General features: G+C 34.0%; 1 protein-coding gene across 22 annotated transcripts in view; it reads left to right on the forward strand.

The window, feature by feature from the left end:
- Positions 1–14,083: 14,083 nt before the first annotated feature.
- The window catches only part of LOC105327826 (F-actin-uncapping protein LRRC16A), a 42,255-nt gene continuing 37,184 nt past the window's right edge, over positions 14,084–19,154 (forward strand). For 6 of the 22 annotated variants that reach the window (XM_011428466.4, XM_020067050.3, XM_034482999.2 and 3 more), the window contains exons 1-2: positions 14,547–14,878; positions 17,482–17,579. In XM_011428466.4, coding sequence (XP_011426768.3) covers positions 14,701–14,878; positions 17,482–17,579 — 276 coding nt within the window. In that variant the 5' untranslated portion in view covers positions 14,547–14,700. Of the gene's footprint in view, positions 14,225–14,527; positions 14,879–17,359; positions 17,403–17,481; positions 17,580–19,154 lie in introns of those variants that run through there. The other 16 variants (XM_011428463.4, XM_011428454.4, XM_020067047.3 and 13 more) reach the window with 8 other exon arrangements.

Below are 19,154 nucleotides of genomic sequence, written 5' to 3' on the forward strand. Positions count from 1 at the left end.
CTTTTCTTGTGTATATTTAGTTTAAGTCGATATTATTTCCTGTGTATAGTGATTTGCAAACCCAAGGTAGAAAACGGCATATCCTAGAGGTTTCCACACCTGTTCAAGACAAAAGATAACCTCTAAATTGCAAACTACTTTGTCTAACTGTACGACACCCCCCCCCCCCCTTTCTATCTTGCAGAAGGGGTTTCTTGATTAATGAGTGTCGTCGATCCAGATATTCTCTTATTATGATCGTTATGAAGAGAGAGAGAGAGAGAGAGAGAGAGAGAGAGAGAGAGAGAGAGAGAGAGAGAGAGAGAGAGCGTTTTAGGCGTAATTTTACGTACATTCATTTGAAATATAATAATATTATATATTCATAAAATTAGTATCCACAAAACAATATAGTACATTGTGATTGAATCCAGCATGATGCACCACGTGTTCTTTCCAAGATAAGGGAAAAAAGTTCGTTTTAATAGATTTCATTTCAAGTAAGGAGAACAGAAGTATGCCTAACAATAAAGTATTCTACACTGTTTGTGATGTTGATTTCAAGTAAAGAGAAAGGAAGCATGCCTATCAATGAAGTATTCTACACTGTTTGTGATGTCTTGATTTCTAGCAAAGAGAAACAAAGTATGTCTAACAATGAAGTATATGTCTTCTGCACTGTTTGTGATGTCTGATTTCAAGTAAAGAGAAAGGAAGCATACTTAACAATGAAGTATTATACACTAAACATCTGTAAAGGGAAATTAATTGATAATATGCAAACGATATACGACAGAGACAAAGAAGCACACCATGTTTATTCATTTAATCGCATAATTATTCATCATTTTGTCCAACCGCTAGATGGTGCGTAAGGAATCCTCATTATTTGACGTCACGGGCAAGATAATCACAATACACGGAGGCTGTTAAACAGCCTCCGTTTAAAAAGCATAGTTAGGACAGGTGGTGCGCATGCGTCAATTATTAACAACTCTCTTCACAGCTACGGGGATTTTATTCAAAATCCCGTCTCTTCAGGAAAATTCCTGCTGTCTGTTTAGATCTAATGGTTTGTAAGGTGTTCTAGATCACTGTCAGACCGTCTGTTTTCATCGATCCATAAACTATTGTGTATAATTGTCTATAGTTCTTTGCATTGCCTTCGTGATAAGCTACTTTCACTTTCCCAATATGGCGGCAAATACAAAATCTGTGTTTTAAGATATTGCAGTTTATAACAATAATGGTCTCTTTTGCATTCATCATTTGGCTTTCAGCCTGTTTCATAAGCAAATATACTCATGATCAGCACTATCTTAGAGAATTTCAAGGTCCAAATCGTCTTGACATATTCCAACCCAGTCTACATTCAAGAAATTTTCTGAATATTTCCATTCCTAAAGCTTTAACAAACCGGACAGGGAGTGCCAATCAGTGTCTTACTAGGGCCAACAGAGCTAAGTGTATTACAACATGTAATTACTTGAGTCTTTTACTCATTGCTTTAGCATGTGATGTTGAACTGAACCCTGGTCCAGAATATCCATGTGGCATGTGTAACCAAGAGGTATCTTGGAGCCACCAAGGGGTCTGTTGTGATTCTTGTGATGCATGGTTTCATGCCTCCTGTCAGAATATAAACTCAACGGTTTATGAAGCCCTTAACAACACAAATTGTTCATGAATATGCTTTCAGTGTGGAATGCCTAACATCAGCAGTGGCATTTTCTCTTTTAATTACATAGAAACAGAAAATACCTATGCCCCCTTTAATCAAGAAGACTCTTAATCAAGTATGGACCTACCATCCGGTCGACAACAAATCACATCAACACATAAAAGGACAATCAAAAACAAGGTACCAGTAATAAGGATAATGTCAATAGAGGGTTAAAGACCTTGAACATCAATTGTAGGTCTATCTGTAATAAAAAAGTGAATTCAAAACTCTCATAGATACTGTCTCCCCTGATATCGTAGTAGGCACTGAATCATGACCGACACCTGATATAGCTGACAGTGAGGTATTTCCAGTAGACATGGGTTATACTGTGTTTCGTAGGGACAGAGTTACAACCAGAGGTTGAGGTGTATTTATACTAGTCCGTAAACAGTTTACAGCCTCCAGAGCCCCCGAGCTGGAAACTGACTGTGAGTTGTTGTGGGTCAGAGTTGTATTGCATGGTTGCAAAGCATTATATGTAGGTGCCTATTACAAACCAGAGGAAGCCGACGAACAGAGCTTAGTTGAGCTGAATATCTCCGACAAACAGAGCTTAGTTGAGCTAAATATCTCGCTATCCAAATTTTGCGCATACAGGTGGAACTATCTGGCTTATAGGCGACTTTAATATGCCAAAATATGATTGGGTTAGAAATAGTATTGACGCTATTTGTAGAAACACAAGCCTATATGAATACTTCATAGAGCTCATACAAGACAATAATCTACAACAAATGGTAGACTTTCCTACTAGAGGTGAAAATACTCTTGATTTGTACTTAACAAATCGCCCAACCCTGGTAAGTAAAGTAGCCCCCTTCCCTCTCCCAACTATGTGACATGAAAGTGAGTGACCATAACAGTACCCCTCCCCCAGCTAAGTATGCAAGTATCTCCATTACTGATGAATCCTCTCCATCAAGAATCCTGATGCCTGACATACAGGTGTGTACAAAGGGTATTGAGAAATTGTTTTAAAAAATCTGAAAACAGACAAAGCAGCTGGCCCTGACCAAATCTTTCCCATCTTACTGAAGGAACTGCACAATGAGGTAAGCCCAATAATTCTTTCAGCTCTCATATGACACAGGTATACTACCCAGAGAGTGGTGTACAGCAAAATGTAAGTCCTTTATTTAAGAAGGGGGACAGATCAAAACAACTGCAGACCAATATCCCTTACCTGTATACTGTGCAAAACTATGGAGCATATCATCGCATCCAACTTAGTAAGGCACTTTACACGGAACAACATCTTGTATGATCTCCAACATGGTTTTAGGGAGCGACGCAGTTGTGAAACCCAGCTGGTGATGCTGATAGATGAACTTGCTCGAAACATCCAAAATGGTAAACAAACCGACCTGATCCTGCTGAACTTCAGCAAAGCTTTTGATAAGGTCTCACACAATAAATTACTTTTTAAACTACATCAGTTTGGTGTTCGAGGCCGAAACCTAGCATGGATCAAGGGGTTCCTCAGTAATCGTTCCCAGCGGGTAGCAGTAGACGGCGAGTTCTCTACATCCATCCCTGTTACATCTGGGGTCCCACAAGGTTCAGTCCTTGGTCCCATTATTTTCCTTGCATATATAAACGACTTACCAGAGCAAGTGAAATCACAAGTCAGATTCTTCGCCGATGACACTGTCTTCTATATTACTTTAGATGGCAAGGGACGTCAGTCAATGCTCCAAGAGGACCTAAGGAAACTTGAGCACTGGGAGACCCTGTGGGTTATGGAAAGCAAACCCAAGTAAGGGCCAGGTTATCCATGTAACAACATCCAGAAACCCCATCCGTTCCAAATATATACTACATAGACAGGTGTTAAAAAATACCTCATCAGCTCGGTATCTGGGTGTTTATATATCGGATGACCTAAATTGGAGTATGCACACCAGCCGGGTTACAAATAAAGCCAACAGCACCCTTGGCTTTCTACGTAGAAATATTCCAACCAAGAACCAGCAGCTTCGGTCAGCAGCATACAAAGCTGTGGTACGCCCACAGCTTGAGTATGCTGTCAGCGTTTAGGACCCTCACTTGGCTACACATACGAATCAAATTGAGGCAGTACAGCGCATAGCAGCTAGGTAGGTGATGTCTGACTATAGCAGGACATCCAGTGTAACAAGTATGCCACATACCCTAGGTTGGAGAAGCCTACAGCTAAGGAGGGCTGATGCCAGACTTGTACTTATGTACAAGATCATTCATGGCTTTGTATAGCCATTCCCTCGGTTCAACTCGTCCCCCTGGTAGAATTACTCACTCAACTCACTCCTTTACTTTTCGGCAGATTCAAACCACAAAAAATGTTTACAAATATTTTTTCTTCCCTCTTACCATAGTCCAGGGGAACAGACTGCCGGACAGTGTTGTGTCACTTCCAGATGTTGATCATTTCAAACTGGAAATGGGCAAATTGAACCACCTCAGGCCTTAATTTTGCAAAAGTGCTTTTATGTCTTTTAATTGTAGATACTATTTATCTTATCTTTTATTTTCACTAAAACGTAATAATATTACTATCCCCGTTTTTTCAAAGTGCGTTATGAAGGCACATTACCATTTTTTAGCATCGAGACTCTTAACACACTTCGAAAAAATATGTATAAATCAAATTTGAAAAATTCCAATTGGTGCTTACCCCTTTCCTAATACTACCAGAGTATCAGCGACGACAAACTTAGGATAGCCTCCAAGAGGACATGCAGCCTCTATAATAACCGACTAGTGGTCGGCCTCCAAACAGGATTGGTCCTATGATTATCGATGTAGTAAGCCTCTCTCTCAAGGCAACCCACCTACCAAAATCGTACCTTAAATAAATAGTCTCGCAATTTCTCTGTCTCTTGAAATACTGCTAGGAAAAGAACGCTGCGACTGCGACGCGCTCTGTGGGTCAAGTGAAGGTAGATGTGAAAAATCAACCGAACAGCAAGATGATTGGATTATACGCGGGTCATGTGACAACTCTCCTCTGGTTGCGAGGCGACAATACAAACACTGTTGTCATGATTTAAGTTTACATAACATAAAACGTTACACTAACCACGCCTTCGATGACATGCGACCCACATGTAATTAAAATGTGAAAACTACCAAAGTAAGATTTATTTAGCATCAATACTCAAACTACAAATTTTCTAATCTTTGCAGCACTAACAGATATCTTTCTTAAGCCTTCAAAATGCATGTCAAATAATTTACATATCAAGCACAGCCTTCAAAATGCATGTCAAATAATTTACATATCAAGCACAAATTTTTCTTAGAAACAATTTTAGTATCAACATTTCCATCTCTGAACTTCTTAACAGCTTTTCTTCAATGGCTCTGTTTGAGTTTCGCAGTCCTTCCTGCTAACAAACGATTTTTCAACGTTTTTTCCATTCACTGTGACCTGTAAGGATTGGTCATCTTTTCTTATCTTCTTAGGGTGTGCAGGAGACAAGTCGACGTCCAAAGCATTCCGTTTATTAACTATTGGAAGCGAAGGCATTGTCGGCTTCCAAAACATTCATCCCTCAAGCTAACTTCCATCTTTGGTTTTCTCTTGAGAAACAGCTTTTTTATCACTCGTTGTAATGTCGTCATCGCTATTCTCATCTGAAATTTCTCTAATACGATCTCCCGGATTTTGTGCAATCTAATCATCTGAACCTCGCTGTTTTGTTGCCTTTTCACATCTACACCTTCCTAGCATCCAAGCTTGTTCAATTCCTCTATATTGTCTATTGGTTCCGAGTTTGCCACCAATGTCCCATTAAAAACATAAAGAACTCGAATGTTCTGACGAGTTCATCGCCCTCAATGGTGCAAATGTATCTTCAGTCACAAAAATTCCGGTCACGGAGACACAGTCAGACTCAAAATTTCTACAAATCCACACTCTGTGACATTATCAAACATGGGAGCTATAACGTTGCCCGCTGCAACAACCTAGCTACTTCGTAGTAAACAAAATTATTAGCCAGGGTCACCCTGCAACAGCTAATTCTTCCTTCCATATGCAGACCATAGCGTTTTCCTTTTATTTTTAATGACGATGTCTAGAGAACAGTCATAATCTTTCAGGAAATCAAGTCCCAACATACCATCAATACCTATTTCAGCAAAAGCAAACATTTGCGTGAAGCTCTCACTGCATAGTTAATGTCGTTAGACCATCGGTCTACTCTTAAGTGGTAGACCATTTGCAGTTGCTACTCAGCTTATTCCTGAAACAACAGAGTCGAAGACATCAGGCGCTAACATACTCAGGGTTGCTCCGGAATCTACCTTCCCATTTATAAAAACATGCCAGCTTCTTCAGCTTTGAAGGTTTCACCTGACCTTTCTGCTTGTAAGCTGTTTATAATGGTTTTATTAGATCTATTCCTTAAATCAGACAAACTATCCCTTGATCGACAACAGTCTGTATTCTTTGCTCTGTTTAACGATTTCGGGTATTTAAAACACTTAGCTTTGACATGTCCTTCCTGTTTACAATAATGAGAAACTACAGTATTTTTATGTTCGCCCCTGTTATGTAGATCAACCGTGCGGTGGTCAACGGAATGGCCTCTGTCTTGCTTCAGAATTGTTATTTCTTTTTGTAGGTCCAGTATTGCCTTGGTGAATACCGATATCGGGTCTAACGTTTCTTCTTCATCATTCTGTGTTGACCTTGCATAAGTTAGACTATTGTGCATTCGGTGGTAGAGGTCCTGACTAGAGTTGCAGGGTCCCAGGTTCGATTCCCAGTCCAGCTATATATTTTCAATGTGTTATATGCTCATCCCTCCTATATAACGTTATATAACGTACCTGTGTTTTGAGATGGGCCCTATAAAGAACTGATGGTGGATTAACTGCAAATACATTAGAGTTAATGTAAATTACATATGGATAAAAAATGAATAGGTTTGCTTATGTAGTTTTTACGCAAATAAAAATACCTAAAAATTACTAAAATAGCTGTTCCTTAGATGAGAATAGGCTTTACATTGAAAAAAAAAATGAGTTTCATCTTCAATTGCACCAGTTTTACAAGCATTACAATATCTTTCATTCCTGAATGTGGCATTAAATCTACCACTTTCTATTGCAAGTTTATGTGCACTTAATCTTATTCTACTAATAGAGGATCTCTCAGATCTTTTCCTGAGTATATCAACATAAGGACTTCTTTTTCTCATATATAATTTTTGAAAAAATTAAAGTTTTTCTGAACAAAAAATTGTTGATGATTGCTCTTGGATACATTGGCCAACGATTCTTTGCTTTATGTTTGGTAAAAAGTGTTGAACTGTGCTTTTATAATTACTAATGTTTGAGAATCCCAAATTATCTAGGATGCCATAAATTTTCTTAGTCCAGGAATTGGAATTGATTGTTCCCTGATATAATTTAAATGCCAAAGAATTAGACGTTATCAAGTGATTCCAATATTTAATGCTTGAGAATGAGATTTTAGACTAAAGTGGTAACCTGTTTAATTCTGCCAAACAACCAGCATTAGATGCTTTGCAATGTAATCCAAGTATATCTTTAAGAAATTTTAAATGAAAATTTTCGATAACTGAAATATCTTTCAATGAGAGATCCACTCCCCATATTTCACAACAATAAAGAAGTACAGGAAGTACAATATAATCAAAAAGTTTTTCTAAGAGCTTACATGGATTATCAATACCAATTATTTTGTTCATTTTAAAATATGCTTTTCTGGCCTTTTCAACAAACACAGATGTTGCTAAATTAAACCTCCCTTTACTTTTCAATACAATACCTAAATAACAGTTATTTGATACAACTTGCATAGTATCTCCATTGAAAGTGAAATTGATGCTTTAATGTTTACTATTTGAGTTAAAAATCATGATTTTAGATTTATCAACATTGACTCGTAATTTCCAATTTGAACAATAGTTATAAAGAATATCTAAACTAGTTTGTAAACCACTTTTGCTCTCTGATAAAATAACAATATCATCAGCATAAAGCAGACAGTTTACATTGAGATTATTTACATGTACAGGTTCACATTTTACATTTTGCTTCAAGTCACTGACAATACCATCAATAAATATATTGTAAAGTGTAGGGCTAAGAACATCCCCTTGTTTGACACCACATTCAGAGTTAAATAATTTACTTAACCCATCAGAAAATTTTATCCTACTGGTTGTGTTGCTGTAGATGAAAAAAGAATATTAAATAAGTTTTGAGAAATATTGGAGTTACGGAGCTTATAAAATATACCTTCTCTCCATACAGTAACGAATGCTTTTCTAAGGTCAATGAAAGCAGCATATACTTTTTTACTTTTATAATGGTCAATGATAGTTTTTATAGAGAACAAGAAGTCTGGTGTTCTACAGTTTTCTTTGAAGCCAATTTGATTTTCACTTATTAGTGACATAGACTTTACAAATTCAAGTAACCTAGTATGTATTATTCTATTTAAAAGTTTTCCAAGATTTGAGGTAATTGATATACCCCTGTAATTGCTAGGATCAAGCCTATTTCCAGATTTATATAACAAAACTAAATGACTCTCATTCCAGCTTTGAGGAAATGTACCAGAATTCAGTATAAAATTAAACAACTTTCCCAAAGAATTTAACATTAAATAACCTTCATATTTTATCATCTCTTTTGATACCATCTCTGTAGATGAGCTTTTCCCATTTTCCAGAGATTTTAAGGCAGTTTTTATTACATTTATGGTGATTCCTGGCTCAAGGAAATTGCTTTGGTGTAGTTTATTTTTCATAGCATGAAATTTTTTAATATATCTTTATGAAATTCATTAAGATTGTTGTCAGCTTTATTGAGTATTTTTAAAAATTGGTAAAATTCTTAAGAATTAACTTCACGAGACAAAACATGTCTAGTGATATAGATTTATCCAGTTTGTTCAATAATTCCCAAAATGATTTAGGATTATTAGGGTCTTCCGTTCCCGACGGAAGACCCCTTTGGTTTTTTTCGGTTTCTTTTTATTTATTATTATTCTGACTCCTTCCCGGTTTTATATTTCAAACATTTTTCATCCGATTCAATTAAATTTTCAGAGCTTTTGTAAAGTTACTGTACCTCAAAGATGATAAAGTTTTAGCATTTACGTCACTTCCGTTCAAATTTGACGGCCATTTTTAATTTTTTTAAAAAGTGATTTTGTCCGGAGGTAATCTCCATAAACTTTAAAGATATCGCTTTGAAATTTTTACTTATGATAGATGTATCAATTCTATGGTGTACTGGGGGGGGGGGGGGGGGTAGTTTTTTTCATCAATTTTGCTCAAAGCCGGAAGTAGTTCCAATTTTTGGAAATTTTCATTTTTTTTAAAACAAAATGAAACAATGCTACAGTGTTATAAAATTTGCCATGGTGAATTTAAATCTGAAATCTGTTTTAAAATCGGACGATGCATTGCAGAGATATTGGGGATTAAAAATCGATTTTCCGGAAATTTTGATTCCACGCTCTAGGTTTAAAAAATAGCGTAAAGTTCAAAGTGAAATTAACTCGTACCAAAAATAAATCGTTTTTTTTTTACTCATTCAATTTTTTTTGGTTAAGTCGTTCTGGAAATCGTTAAGGTTTTTGTTAATTCGTACTCAAAATCATTCGGATTTTGTTTAGTCGTACCAAGAATCATTCGTTTTTTTGTTTTTTTAAGTTACCCTTTTTATTGGTTTAAGAACTCTGCTTCTTTCAGGAACATCTAGCTTTACTCTCGACATTAACAGAAGACCCACTTTGCTCTAGTTGTTAATATTTTTGTAAATATCATTACAAATTGTGTTTCTATAATTTTGTTCCTCAAATTTACATAGTCTTCGATTTTGCTTTATATGTATAAAACATTTCCCTGTATTCACCATTGAATGGGTGTTTCTTTACAAGTTTTTCATAATTTTTAACTGTATTCCTGAGATCAGAACATGACTGTGAGAACCACGGTTTTTTCCTTGTTTTATGTTTGCCTATTGGTGTTTTCATAATAAATTTGGTTGACATTCTTGCACATTCAACAAGTATTGAGCTAAAGGCTTTTGAGATTGATTAACTATCAAGAAATTCATTATTCATAAATTCAGAAAATTTAATTTGAAATAAACTGCTTTGACTATTATTAGTGTATGATGCTATTGCATCGTTGTTCCACAGAAATTTTCCGGGAATAGGTTGTAAATTGTTTAATCTACCAGAGCAAGGTTCTGAGCAAAAACTGTCAAATATTGCACAACATATAGGCCGATGGTCTGAGGAGGATGTAAAATCTAAAACTTCAAAGAAACTTACTGAATTCAGAATATCCTTAGATACAAGACAATAATCAACAAGACTACAGCCGTTATATGTTATACAAGTTGGCTGACCAGTTAGGTCACCTGTTGTTCTACCAATTAAAATTCGTAAACCAAATTTCTTACAAAGGTTCAAAAGGCATTTGCCACTATTGTTAATATGTTTGTGGTCAAGATTATTTCTTGACATAATTCTATCTGGTTGATATAGAACATCATCAGAACTTGTGTGTTCAAAATCAAACATAACAAAATCAGGTTGGGTATTGGTGTACGCATTGAAGTCACCTTGTGTGATTAAATCACCATATTTACTATACTTCACTATATCACTTAGCAGAATTGAATATATGTCTTCAATGTTATTTACATTGCTGTTGGAGTATTTAGGAGAAATATAAACAACTCCAAGATAAATATCCCTGTGTAATCTAAAAAAAACTTTGATCAAGTTTGATCCATAAAATATCTGGATGATTATTACTTACTTGTTTAATACCATTTGTAATTGTTGTTTTAGCATAGATATAACCTGAAGCCTGAATAACGCCTAGCCCTTTTATGTTTTTTTCCTAAAACTTGAATGAATTAATTGGTGATTAGGAAATCCATTGAATTGGTTTGTTTCACCTGTCCAGGTTTCGACTAGACTAGCTATGTTAAATTTGAACAATTGCTTTTGAAAATGAGGGTCTTGGATTTTTTCATTTGATAGGCCTTCAACATTCCACATATCCAACTTCAGAAAATCTGCATTACATTGTTTGGAGTGTTTTGAATATTTTTTCATACTAAATTGAAATGAGAAGGGATACTGGAAAAATACACTTTTTGTAATAAGTATATGCATATCTTTGAGCAAATATTCTTTATGCTTGTTCCTGAAAAACCACAATTCATAGTGGATAGAGACATTTATTAAAGCATCATATACGATGTATTCAATAACTCATCAACAAAGTGATGAAATATCATAATTATATGGGAAAACTCAGTACATTATATGTAGTACAACAATCTGGATAACAACAATTCTTCAGCAATACCTTATAATGTTGACATTATACAGTAATCAGTTTTTCCTTACTTATAGTATACGTTAAGCTGATTTTTCATTATTCATCAATAATGAGGTAATTAAATTTTGAATACAAAAATTATACCAATATACAAAAACAAGGGTGTTAAAACCAACCCACAAAATTACAGACCAATCACTATACTAAGCTGTATTGAAAAACTTTTTACCTCCATTCTTAACGAACGACTGAATACATTTTCAGATGAATTTAACGTATTACATGAATACCAAACAGGTTTTAGAAAAGAATATTCAACCATTGATAATATTTTTACATTATATATTCTATTCGAACTTTTAAGAATGAAGAAGAAAAAGCTTTATCGTATGTTTGTAGATTTCGAAAAAGCGTTTGATAACGTATGGCGAAAAGCATTGTGGTTTAAACTATTATCCCATAATATTTGTGGCAAAATGTTTAATATTATTTTCAATATGTACAGTCATATTAAGTTAAGAATTGTTTATAATAATGAAACCTCTACTTTTTTTCATTGTGAAAACGGAATGAGGCAAGGTGAAAATATGTCAGCCTATTTATTCTCTATGTACCTTAATGATATACATGACTTTTTAAATGAGTCTGATGTTCAAGGTTTACCAACTATTACTGACACGTTAGAAAATATTTTTTTTCAAATTATTTGCTATATTATATATGCAGACGACACTGTACTGTTAGCTGAATCTCCCGAGGAATTGCAAAATGAGATAGATTGCCTTCATACTTATTGCATAAAATGGAACCTGAAAATGAATATCGATAAATCTAAAATAATAATATTTAGCAAAGGTAGGCAGAAAGAAAACGTACAGATAAAATATAACGATAAATCTATTGAAGTTTTTACTGATTTTAACTATTTGGGAATAGTATTTAGCAGAACAGGATCTTTTAAAATTGCAATACAGAAATTAGCCGAAATTAAGCTACAAAAGCATTATATGAAGTGTTAAAAAAGGGGAGATTTCATAACCTATCAGTACAGTGTCAACTACATTTATTTGACAAGATTGTCCAACGTATACTGTTATATGGATGTGAAGTCTGTGAAGTCTGGGGATTTTCAAATATTGCAATTATAGAAAGAATTCATCTCAAACTTTGTAAACTTCTACTCCATTTAAAACAATCAACTCCAGATTTCATGATATATGGTGAACTTGGTAGATACCCACTTGAAATTCAAATTAAAACTCGCATTATTTCTTATTGGTCCAAAATACTTACCGGAAATGATACAAAAAAGTTAATATATGATCTAGGAATTTGTATGAATCACAAAATTGGGGGGGGGGGGGGGGGGTCCCTTGGTAATGAAAACATCAAACATATTCTAAATAACTGCGGTTTATCTAAAATATGGGATTAATCAAACTACAATGTATACATAACTCACAATGGCTAAAGGCAAAAATAAAACTCACGTTGATAGACCAATTCAAACAAAATTGGCAAAATATTCTGCAATCATCCCCAAAAGCTCTAAATTATAGAATTTATAAGGAAGATTTACTATTTGAACATTATTTTGATACATTATCAAAAAAAGATGCAATTACTTTCTGTAGATTTCGAACATGTAATCACCATCTACCCATTGAAAGTGGACGTTGGGCAAATATTCCTAGACATGAAAGATTCTGTGCTCATTGCAATAAGTGCGAAATAGGAGATGAATTTCACTACATACTTAGCTGTAACTCGTTGCAACAAGAACGCAATTAATGCTTATCAAATATACATATAAAAATAATAAATGCTATTAGTTTTAAATTTATAATGGCAAGTACAAAACACTGTTCTTTGAGGAAATTATGTGCTTTTATTAGAAAAATAAATAAAAAATGCTCCCCAGGTTAAAGCCCCCATACTTCACATTTGTATTAACGAGTCAGAGTTGTAGACGTTAAGATCTCGGTTCAAGCTGAAGTTTTAAAGGTTCCCAACAAGGTATGGATACATTTAACTGAAGAGCAGAGACAGAGACGTCTTTTCAGACTTTTGAATTTTCTATTACCTACAGCATCTATCACCTCATCCGAAGGGAGTCTGAAAATTCCAAAAGTGTCTAATATAGCCAAAAAGCCAGTACAAACAAAAAGAGTGAAGTCATGCAAGACAAAAATGGTAACGAAGAAAATGAGAGTAGAATAGAAAAGAGTATAAACAAAAAGAAGTTGAGAAGATACCCCCCCCCCCCCCAAAATGGACCCTGAAGTAGAACCACGTCCACGTCGTGAGGTCATTATGAATGGCCAGGAGTACTACAATTAAATTAACTAATTTAAATTTCTGACTTACATAGTAGCAAAGATTCTTAAATTTACATAAAAAAAAGAATAAAGATGGAGCCCCCCCCCCTTTTATGGGACCATGTAAAATTTTGAATTGAAAATACGGAAATAATCGTGAAAATGAAGTTAAAAGTATAATACCCCCCCCCCCCCCACACACACACACACACGGTTTAAGGTTTTCAGGATTTTGGAAAGAAACCATATCTATCAAATATAACAAATAATATACAACATCCCCCCCAAAAAGTACACACAAAAAAATAAATAAAAAAAATAAAAAATCATTTACCCCCCCCCCCCAAAAAAAAAATCGAAAATACCCCCCCCCCCCCAATAAAAATAAATAAATTAAAAACACCAAAAACAAAATATGGACCCTGAAGTAGAACCACGTCCACGTCGTGGGGTCTGGAAACATTCATATTTTGAATGACCAAGAGTTCTACGATTTTTGAGATTTCCTTTTTAAAACATGATCGGGATCGATATTCTGAAAATATAGAAACGATCCTTAACAGAGCAAAAATTCTTTATAATAAATTCATATCCATTTTTTAAAAATTCGTTTGATAAAGAATTACTAAAAAAATGTATCTTTACTGAAATACATACAAATAAATGATTTACACTCACTATTTAAAAAAAACCGCTAGAGTTCTCTAAAGTTCTCTAGAGTTCTCTGTTTAGTAGTACCCCTAAAACTCCCCTTCCGTATTCATGACGTCCGTTAAACTATTTCACTCATAGATCAAATCCTCGTTAAAGATCTGTGAAGGTTCGATGACCTGATAAAATGACATCGAGCTCTAAAATACCAAAAGAATTAAAAGGTAAGCCAATATTGATGAAAAAGAGAAACCGAATGCTGTCAATGTAAAAATGTAAACATTGGCCTGGCCCTTCTTCTTTGGAGGAGAAACAGCTGACAAATGAAAATCGTTTTGTTATGACTAACAATAGGCTGTTTACCGGAAAAGTATCGGATAGTAGCTTCCGAAAAGAAAAAAAAAATACACATATGTAAGAAGACACTTGTGGCAATTCTTTAGACAAGCAATTTTAATTGCTATATTTTGTGTATGGTTGTTTTAGGACCTTCACATGTTATGTTTAAGTGTCCCATTAAACAGATCAGGAAAACAGCTTATATATTATTATAATGTGATATACATGGTATAGACAACAAGGATGTAGAGCATAAGTTACATGAAAATTCCTGTAAGAATTGCACTTTTTGTATGGTTATTCATTTTGAAAGATAGTTTGATGATTTTGCTGGATAGAATCAGGGATCATTAATTATATTATGGAGCCTGTTAATCCTGTTGCTCCACCTAGAAAGAAGAGAACATCACAAGTTGTTGAGTATGGGTATCGTTCGTCTAAGAATGCATCTACCGTTATGGTTGAAAGTTCAAGTGAAAAACAGCCCAAACCTCGTAAATCTGTGTCTTCATCAGTGTTTGACTTGGATGCATTTTCAGGTACAAGTATTGCATATAAATTAAAAGTGAAATGAGTATAAAAAGGTTTGAAATAAAAAGGTGTTTTATGTTTTACTAGTATTATTTAAAATTCTTATTTAAAAACTATCAAACACTTATGTTTTTTTTTCTATGTTTGAGTTTCTCTTCCGTGCTCTAGCTTGTATATATAAATAGATGATCAGTTGATTAAGGAAGTGTGAGTTGATGGCAAGACCCTTTTAATGAGCAATACTTCATGTTATTAGTTTTGAGTGTAATAATTTATGCTAGTGGGATTTGAAATTTTTTAGAGGGAGCCTGGTTTGATTTTGAGAAACTAGAATTTAGCTTTTTATAATACACATATTTTTCATTATTAATTTTAAGGACTCATTCTCGTGATGATTGATTTGATAATTGCTGTTGCATTTTTTTTTAGCAAGTACAATATTGCATCCAATTAAGACCAAATGTCATATATTCTCAGAGTACTTGAGTATTTTGCTGAACACAACAATCATAAGACATAATGTCCCAACTGGGAGCTTCATGTCTACTATTATTGTCAAAGCTATAGCTATAGCTGGCAAAAGAATGATTACTATTGTTATAAATTTTATTCTTTCATAAAAAGTTCCGTGCTTGATTATTCTTTTCACTCTTCACATTTCATAGTTCTTTAAATATAAATATGGTTTTTCAATTTTCACTGATCAGTGCAAACAAGTTATTGTCCTTCAGTAGCTAACCACTGGTAGGTAGATGCAGAAAAAAATTCTTTTGAAGAAAATGGAGACTATCATTTGTAATTATTTGTTCCTTGAATCAATATTGGATTTAGTTCCTCAGGTGAGCTTTATGGCCTTTGGGGATATTGTTTAAATGTCATAATAGTTTTACGCCTGTGCAAAAGAACTTTGTATGATCTACACAACTAAGAGACATAAATGAGTGATACAAATTCAAAAAGATTTTGATATGTCACATGTCATCTTAATTCAGTTCTTGTCTTTAGAAAGTAGTGCTTTGGCTGTTATTTTAGTGGTTTTATTATTAATGTTTGGATTGCAGGCTCCTTGTTTCCCAAATACTGGATTAATTGGTTTGGTGAGGAGCTGGTGTTTTGTATATCTTATTTTAAGGATTTTTAACTAATGTATGACAACGTAGCTTGTTGTTAACATTTTACATGGATTCGGCTAATGTGAGAAGTGGGTATCAATTGCATAACCAGAAATCAGTAACCTTGTTTTTCTACATATCAGTGCAGTTATACTATTGATTGATCAGCAAGCTAGATGAAAGTAATGGAGCGATAATGAGAAGATTAAACATTGAAATTATTACCTGATTAACTAATTAAATGCTTCATGAGTCCTTAAGGGAGAAATATATCAAATATATGAACTTTCCAGAGTTTCAAATTTCAAGCTGCATTGATTTTATCTCCCAGATCTGTTGTGATCTACACTGTTTTATGTAAGGGGGGGCAGTTACTTTGTCATTATGGAACATTAATGATGGATGATTATTATTAGCTTAATTGATTTTCCATAAATAATAAACATAGTGCATGTATATGCCTTTCATGTCTTATCCATCAAAGACTCAATGAGTTTATCTAATTACCTAATACCCATGAATTTTTCACTCAATTTTTTTTTATGTCACCAAATTGTCTCTTTTACTCATTGTTTAGATTCTTATATATACTGAATTGTCATTGTCAATCTTCAGTTCGGAGGCCTGACGCATTACCGGCCACTTCCGTCTGTGACCCTTATTTGTTTGTTATTGGTCATCTTTTAAACTCAATTGATAATAAATACGGAATCCTTCATCATGTTCATCACTTCGTTCTGTTTCTCTGGAATTGCATATTGGTGGACCCTTGGAAATACGGCATATCTAACCTTCGTGTTTTTACCTTAAGGCCCGCAGCTTGACGCAACCTTATTTCTTGTACCCTCTTCGCCAACATTCCCTCACCCCGTTTGTACTGCACATGACAGATGCAGTTCCAGACGAAATCCCTTAGTACTGTACAAATCTACGCAGCCACAATTAAACTATTATAAACTTTTAATATAACACATATATACTGCCCTTTACTTCTGGTAAATTTTGTCATTGACAAAGATTGTACAAAGAGTATAACAATGAACTTAGATTTAAGCATTTGGTAATTTTCTTTTTCAGTTGAAAATTTAAGGTAGAATTCCATATTTCTGCTCATTCCATATCTGTAGTAACTGTGTTATTTAATATCAATTTCATTAATTTCAAGTTGAATGTCTACTAAAGTTTTACTTTAATTGATTCTCTGATCTAGCTTCTCTGCCTATCTGATTATCTGTTAAAGAATCAAAATTTCCCCAGACTGAGCAAGCTTAATAAGAATTAAGTTTTCCTTCCTCTTTCAAATTTAAACTGTCTACGTTATGTATAGGAAATTTGACCCACTGTAAAAAGAAAATATCTTGCAGTAGGTATAGTGCATATGATTTTGCATGGATGAATGCACAGATGTTGAAATATAAAGGTTAGATATATAATGATCTTAAAATACTGTTTTATTTTAGTTTAGCATTATTCTTTATCTTTGAAATTGTTTGTTTTAGATAGCATCAGGGAGGTTCTGGGCAAGAATGTGACCCTGTATCAGAAGTTTTTACTGAAACAGGAAGTAAGGCCGGACAAGTTTGAAAAGCGGGTCATAGTAAGTAAAGAGCTCCAACCAGTAACTAACAGTACCAGTCATAGTCTGTACAACAGTACCTGTCATAGTCCGTACATAGCTGGAACCAGTATTCAGCATTATTTTATGTGCCAAATATTTTTACCTACCATATATTTTATAAGATTCATATATTGATGTCTTAACTGGCACTGATTGACAAAAAATGAAAAATTGAGATCTGTTTGATTTTATACATGGTCAAATACATGTAGTACTATCTAAGCTGACTACTGGGTACTGCACATGACCTTTTAAACCTCCAATATACTTTTATAATGCTTTTTGAACTTTCATATTGCAGTGTGAAAAGCATTACAAATGCAGGCTTTAGTTTAGATATACAGATAAATAATAAAGCTTACTTGCATGGGCCTACCAAGTGAATTTGTCCTAGCTGTCATAGAGCATAGGATGTTGTCCATGTCTTGTTGTTATCTCTAAATAGACTTTTATTCCAAATTCTGTATTTTAAAGAAAGTAACGAACTATACAAATCTACTTTATTTTTCAGTAGGTTTATCTAATATTTCCTCCTAAATGAAATTGACTATTTTTCAATTTTTTAAGAGTAAACAAAAACTGTTTGTTGAGATTAAAATGTCCCTGGTCTACCAGGAAGAAGAAAAAAACCCACAAATTAAATATTGCTGAAGTTTCTTATCAGTTCAGAAATAAATATATATAAATATATATAGGCCAGTTTTCATTAATTTTCATGCATGATAAATACCAATTTATTTATAACAGTGGAATTTTAATTTTAATATGATGTATGTACTTTACAAGTATTTATTTACATGTATTAGTTTCAAGACGTGTGTAAAATTGCTGTACTACTTCGCAAGTTTCAACTAACTTATACCAACTCCAGAACAAGAAGGTGGATTTAGTGCCCCTTCATGTTCATTTACATGTGTCAAATAGCGTAGTACGTAATTGAGACTTAATTTAGAAAGCATTTTTTCCATTTTGTCTGTAAAGTTACATTAAGTACTCCCAAATTTATGTTAAATACAATTAGTTTCATTCAAACATTTTGACATTTTCCACAAGAGGAAAAAATTCTGCAAAAACATGCAAGCTGTCATCTCCTATAAAATACCATATTATTCCTATTAAGCACCCTTGCCCCTATAAGCCCCCTTCCAGTTTATTTCAATTGTCATAAAATAAGGGTGCCTTATGGTACAGTTTTTTGCTTTCATGAGTGTTGCTGGTCCCCCAAAAAGTCCCCATATATCTAAATCATACAAATGTCTGTATTTCTCGTAATGTTCCCCAAGACACGAAACTAAATTCAGCCATTATGAAAAGAAAGTGAAAACAAAACTATGGTAGTTGGGTAATTTGTACATAAGGTAGAAGCGTTAGTGTTAAAAAATCAAAGAATATTATATGCACGACTTAATAAATATGTCCTGAAAGTAAAAGTGACCTTTCAGTTGTGTATGAATCAAACATATTTGGACTTTTTTTTTGGTAGAATTAATTTAATAAATATGACTTGAGTGGAATATCTTATTATGAAGGAAATTATAACAATCATGATGGAGT

The sequence above is a fragment of the Magallana gigas genome, chromosome 3 (genome assembly GCF_963853765.1).
Source record: "Magallana gigas chromosome 3, xbMagGiga1.1, whole genome shotgun sequence".
NCBI lineage: Eukaryota > Metazoa > Mollusca > Bivalvia > Ostreida > Ostreidae > Magallana > Magallana gigas.